This window comes from Hippocampus bargibanti, linkage group LG09, assembly GCF_051943395.1.
Source record: "Hippocampus bargibanti isolate YZ-2025 linkage group LG09, ASM5194339v1, whole genome shotgun sequence".
NCBI lineage: Eukaryota > Metazoa > Chordata > Actinopteri > Syngnathiformes > Syngnathidae > Hippocampus > Hippocampus bargibanti.
This window is the reverse complement of record NC_142742.1, coordinates 6,657,608-6,663,822: the sequence shown is the minus strand read 5'-3', so window position 1 is coordinate 6,663,822 and position 6,215 is coordinate 6,657,608. Positions and strand designations below refer to the sequence as shown.

General features: G+C 38.0%; 1 protein-coding gene across 1 annotated transcript in view; it reads right to left on the bottom strand.

Annotated features, from left to right (window-relative positions):
* Nucleotides 1–847: 847 nt before the first annotated feature.
* rtn1a (reticulon 1a) overlaps nucleotides 848–6,215 on the bottom strand; it is a 30,254-nt gene continuing 24,886 nt past the window's right edge. Inside the window, exons 4-9 of the mRNA XM_089003787.1 lie at nucleotides 5,806–6,013; nucleotides 5,586–5,724; nucleotides 3,642–3,711; nucleotides 3,291–3,337; nucleotides 3,155–3,213; nucleotides 848–1,308 (exon numbers count right to left, since the gene is read on the bottom strand). Of these exons, the coding sequence (XP_088859913.1) occupies nucleotides 1,266–1,308; nucleotides 3,155–3,213; nucleotides 3,291–3,337; nucleotides 3,642–3,711; nucleotides 5,586–5,724; nucleotides 5,806–6,013 (566 nt within the window). The 3' untranslated portion in view covers nucleotides 848–1,265. The remainder of the gene's footprint in view (nucleotides 1,309–3,154; nucleotides 3,214–3,290; nucleotides 3,338–3,641; nucleotides 3,712–5,585; nucleotides 5,725–5,805; nucleotides 6,014–6,215) is intronic.

The following is a 6,215-nucleotide window of genomic DNA, read 5'->3' as shown; positions in this document are numbered from 1 at the left end:
TTAAACACGCGCGCACACACACACACACACACACACACACACACACACACACACACACACACACACACACACATAAACACACAGTGAGTAAAAAGTGTGTGTATCCAAGTGAAATGAAAATACACACCTAAAAATCATTTTGGGTGAAATCTGTGAGGACCTTTCTGTAACTTTAACAGATGCATATAGAGACACTCTAGAAACCTTTAGGATGAAAAACTTGAGGACCTGCCCAAAGGTCCTCGCTTGTCAAAAATGTCCTCAAGACTAGTCACACACACACACACACACACACACACACACACACACACACACACACACACACACACACACACACACACACACACACACACACAATTATCTTGGTGTTGATTTGCATTCAGAGGCCCTCTACTGTCAATAACTAAACATATAGAATCCCTGTACACTGTGAAAAGTATTGTCCAATGAGAAAATGTGACATAATCACTCAGTCAACTAAAGAAATGTTATCCATCACATTACATTTATTATGTCATGTCCTTATAATTAAATACATAGTGTAAGTGCAAATAGTTAAGAGTCCAGGGTCTAATAGAACTACACAGTATAGTTGAACATAGTACAAAGTTGGACAGTTATTCAAACAATGCTCAATATCACCAAATACTCCTTGTCTTCATCGTAGTTGTACAACAGTACTCTACTACATGACCGTGTGTATTGTTCCTTATTGGTATACAAAAGCAAAAATCTACAAATACCACATCTAAGACGCCAAAAGGAAATTGTGTGAGAGAAGCCCCATTTGCTTACTTGAAACATAAAGCAGCGAACATTGACAGCGGAGCAAAACTGGCTATTTAGATTATTTTTTTATTTTTGTGCTACACCATACAGTTTGTGGTCATGTGGTAAGCACTGCGAAAGCAAAAAAAAAAAGTAGTGTGGTATTCAAAACGGCACCGTAGATATCAAATATTTACCCAAGTCTCCACTTCATGCTTTTTTTTTTTACTTTAGAATAATGAACACACACACAAAAAAAAGTCCTGTTTCTTTAACTTTTTGAGTTGTGAACGTATCTATCTAGAGGCGTTATGAACTTGTGGTTGTGTGTTGTTAGTGTTTACACTTGCTCCAGACAGGGTGAAGGCATCTCGAGTGGATGCTTTTTCAAGAATGCCAAGATGACAAAGCGTGACGCCCCCCCGCCCCTCCCCTCTTCTGATGATGACCGGGCTCTTCAAGGGTGAGCGAGCCCTTCCTGTGTGAGATGTGCGATTCTACTCCTCCTTTCTCTTCGCCCCGGGGATCTTTGCTTGGATCCTGGATACAGAGAACAAGTAAGATTTGCTTGTTTCCGATAGGATTAAGTCGCTGTTAGACAGCAAAAGCACCTGCTGCTCCTTTCTCTCTTTTTATGGTGCTCAATTGGGCTGACATCTTAGCTTTGACCAAATAAGGAGAATGACGCCGGTCAGTCACAAAAAAAAGCTCTTGTAGCTACTGTCGTGTTTTGTTTTATTAGTATTTTTTTTTTTTTACACCTGCGTATTCTCCAACGGATCAGTTACAGACGCTCCCCTACTTACGACCATTTGAGTTATGAACATTTTTGTCGTAACATATGTAGTATTCTTTCCAGTTGTACATGTACATATCTTTATAGAGCATATATATATATATATATATATATATATATATATATATATATATATATATATATATATATATATATATATATATATACAGTAAAGTCTCGTTATATCGATATTCAAGGGAGTCCGAAAAAATATCGATATAACCGGGACTATCGATATATCCGACCCTGTTTGCATGTAATTTTCTCCGTGCGTTCATAGAAATAGTATCGTAATAAGCAGTACTATCAACAGTATATAGTATACATAATATCAACAGTAGCCAAAATGGAACTGTATAGTGCCACTTAGCAGTTTTTTTGACAACGATACTAGTGCAGCGTGTTCTACCGGAAACAAATTCCTTGTGTGTCCTACATACTTGGCAATAAAGATGATTCTGATTCTGATTCTGATTCTGATCAATATAACCGATATCGATATAACGAGACTTTACTGTATATATAATTAAATGTTTATTCTTCAGTGAAAGCCAATACAGGTTACTTATACAGGCCTTAAACATGTTTATATAAACCTTAAACATACTTACATAAGCCCTAAACTTACATTCAATACAAAATATCGCACTGAAGCAACTTACGAACAAATTTACTTTACAAACGACCGTTCGGTGATGTGTGTGTGGTTCGCAACTATAGACGCTCCCTACAGACGCTCCCCTACTTATGAACATTCGAGTTACGAACAATGACACATCCTAACATTTTTGTAATAACATGTAGTATTCTCTCCAGTTGTACATGTAAATGTCTATATAGAGCGTGTATTTTATGAAATGTTTATTTTTCAGTACCATCCAATACATGTTACCAACACAAGCCTGAAACATGTTTATATAAATCTTAAACATACATGTATAAGCCTTAAACATACATTCCATACAAACTGTAGCACTGAAGCAACTTACGCACAAATTCACCTTACGAACGACCGTTCGGAACGTATCTTGTTCGTAAGTTGGGGAGCGTCTGTATTTAACTCATTCACTGACATAAGTGAATTATCTGTCACACTTAAAAAGTGTGACATATGCGCCATTCACGAATTTGTTCGGGTTTTGGTTTTTCTTGCGCGTGGTGCCAATAAAGCGCTGGTCAGGCCTCTGGCAATGTTTTTCCCTTCCATGAGGGGGGCAACATTTGCTTTTTGTCCATGTTAGCGCTTTGTTACAGCTTCAGCTGTTGTCAAAGCGCTATTTAATTAATACGTTTGTATTGCATTGTATTTTGTACAGCCGTCCCCATTTCAAGCTCAGATAACTCCAGACCAATATAATTTATGAATGAACTGTTTTTTTCCGATGAAAGAAGAGAGTCTAAGGTTTCTTACGCTGAATTGAATGTTTATGCCATCCCAAAACTCAATATTCTGTGGTTCCTGCAATTTGAGTGAATATGACAAAAACCCTGGCACCGCAGTGGACACATTTTTTTTGCACATTGTCTGGCGGTGAACATGACATTTTAATACAAAATTGTATTGTGAGAAATGTCTGAATGAGTACTCACTTCCCCACCACAGAGTTGACATGAGTCCGTAATAGTCCCACGTATTGATCTATCTGTGCCTGGCAGGGGGTAAATGAGGTCAAAACGTTTTTGTCCTCAACTTTTTGAAAAGAAAAGGTTGAAAGAAAGTCTTTACCTGATGCTTCTCATAGACCACAGGCATCGTGAACATGGAAACCACAGCTGCATGTGTAAGAGAATAAAGAAGAGTCAAAATATTATCACTCATCGCAAGCACAAAAGTGCTTATCTTGGGCAAACTGTGTAAATACCTACACAACACGATAGTTCCTAAACACGCTGACAAAGACATGCTGCCCCGACACATCGACAAAGACACGCTGCCCCACTTGCGATTACATAAAGGCTAAAAATAACCCGAGTATATCCAACGCACACCAACATGTATTGCGCTCGATGCGTAATTTCAAAGAAAAGTCTCTAAAGTCAACATTGACCGGAGCGAAGTAAATTCGGGTGACCTCACCTAGAATGAGCAATGTCAAGCCGTTGAAGAGAGCGCCCACGTAGGTCAAAAGCCACATCAGCACAGCAAACTGAACAGAAAATAGAGTCTTAACACATTTCCTTTCAAAGTTGATGGTGGATTGAGACAGATCCATCCGTGAGTTGCTTCCACCAAACATGGTCTGCTCGTCACGGAACTGTGTCTCGCTCATCGGTTTGGAACATTAAATGTTGGCCTCAGGGGTGGAACGGTTCACAAAATACATCTTTTTTTTCTTTGTGTTGAGTCCATCTATAAGTTGTTTAAATACCGTATTTTCCGGTGTATAAGGCGCACCCAAAAGATGTAATTTTCTTCAAAAGATGACCCTGCGCCTTATATGTGAGCCACAACAGGTCTGGTCAATACTGTCAGTAGCCACCAATTCATTTATCCCCGTAGAAGTCATCGTGCGTAAACCCAACCTCTATTGTAGCGCCTTATAATGTGGGTATATTTGGAAAACTTTAATATATTTATATATTATCTTTGGAAAACTCTTTTCATTCATTGAAGGTGCGCCTTATACTCTGATGCACCTTATACAGCAGAAAATATGGTATATTAGATTTAGAAAACCTTTTTCGTTCATTGAAGGTGCGCCTTAGACTCCGATGCACCTAATAAAGTGATACCTTGGCTTACGAACTTAATTGGTTACCAGACAGAGTGTGTAAGGCAAAAAGTGTATATCCCAAAAAATAATTTCCCATAGGAAACCTTTAAAATGAAAATAATCCGTTCCCAGGTCCCCATAAAACATAATTTTCGACTTTCTAATTTTCTAAGCCTTGAAACTACACAAAATATACCTTATTTTATGTATAATAAATGTGCTATGGTATTATAATTAAAGAAATAAACTGTACTATATAATAAAGTCATTTTATTGACCTTTGTGATGGTCGTTGATGGCTTGATGGAATGGAGTGGCCGGTTTCATCAGCATTAAACACTTGATGAGGAACGTAACCTTCTTCTTTCACCATTTATTTATTTATTTATTTATTAGTTTGTTTCTTTTTTGTTAGTTTGACCGGTTATTTATTTATGTATTGTTTATTGTTTGTTTATTTATTAAATATGTATGTATTTATTTATTATGTGTGTGTTTCTTTTTTGTTAGTTTGATTGTTTATTTTTTATTCATTTATTTGTTTATTTATTTATTAACTCATTCACTGTCATTCCAGAATTTATTCTGGCCTTGAAAGTATGACGTGTTTTGGATTTTATTTTTGCGGGGGGGTGCCGATAAAGCGCTGGTCAGACCTCTGGCTATGTTTTTTCCCTTCCACAAGGGGGCAGCATTCCCATTTTCCCATATTAGCACTTAGTTCCAGCTTCAGCGCTATATAAACCAATATGTATGTATTGCATTGTATTTTGGACAGCCGCCCTCATTTCAAGTACATATAACTCCAGACCCATATAATTTAGGAATTAACTCTTTTTTCGAATGAAAGAAGAGTCTGAGGTTTCTTATGCTGTATTGAATGTTTATGTAGTCCTAAAACTCAATATTCTGTGGGTCCAGGAATTTGATTGAAAATGACAATAACCCTGGCACTGGAGTGGACAAATTTTTTGCACATTGACTGGCACTGAATGAGTTCAACACATGGTACCAAAGCCGTTGTTGATATTAAAATGGGAATATGCCAAAATGTATGACAGCTCAGATTTGTTATTTTAGCTCCCAAACCCACCTTTACATATCAAACCCTAAACAACTGTATTTGATCTTAGTTTTACCTGCTGCTTTCTCCTGTTTTTGTGACTGCTTTATTTTCTTATTATTATAGTTGTCCATGTTAAGCGCTTTGTTATAGCTTCAGCTGTTACTAAAGCGCTATATAAATCAATATGTATTGTATTGATTAGTATACTGTCTTGTTCAGTGAAAACGTATCAGATGCAAACCTTCAAAGAGTCAATGAGATCTTGAACGAGGAAAAGCCTGCGCAGCTCCCTCATGCAGGTGTTGGCGTAGAGAAGGATTTTGTCAGCATATTTGCTAATTTGCTCCTGGGATAGAGGAATTTCCATCTCCAGGTAGCCTCTGTATAAATACAAGTCCAGAAAATGGATTTGATCAATATGTAGTTGATAACAATATTCTGCGAGATCATATTTCACTCACTTGAAAGGATGCCCCTCATCGGTTTTCTGAACAGCCTGGAGCACAGATTTGTAGATACGGAAGCTGATGGTGGCAGAAAGGGCAGCCAGGGCTAAATAGGCTCCAACGCTGACCACGCTGAACTGGGTCAGGGAGAAGAGGAGCAGAAGCACGCTGCTGAAAACGGCTCCCGACTGCTTCACATTCCTCCAGTAGAGCAGGTCAATTGCTAGAGGGAGGGGTGAGGATAGAGACGAATGGGGTTACGACCCACAAACAGGATTCAACCATTTGCATTTGTTGTTAGTTTATTTAGTTATGTTTTTGCAACCTCCCTGATAAGAGTTAAATCAATATGCTGCTTTGCTTGTGGAAGCCACATCACACAGCTGGGAGTATGACATTTGTTAGCTTGGCTTCAGAATCACAAT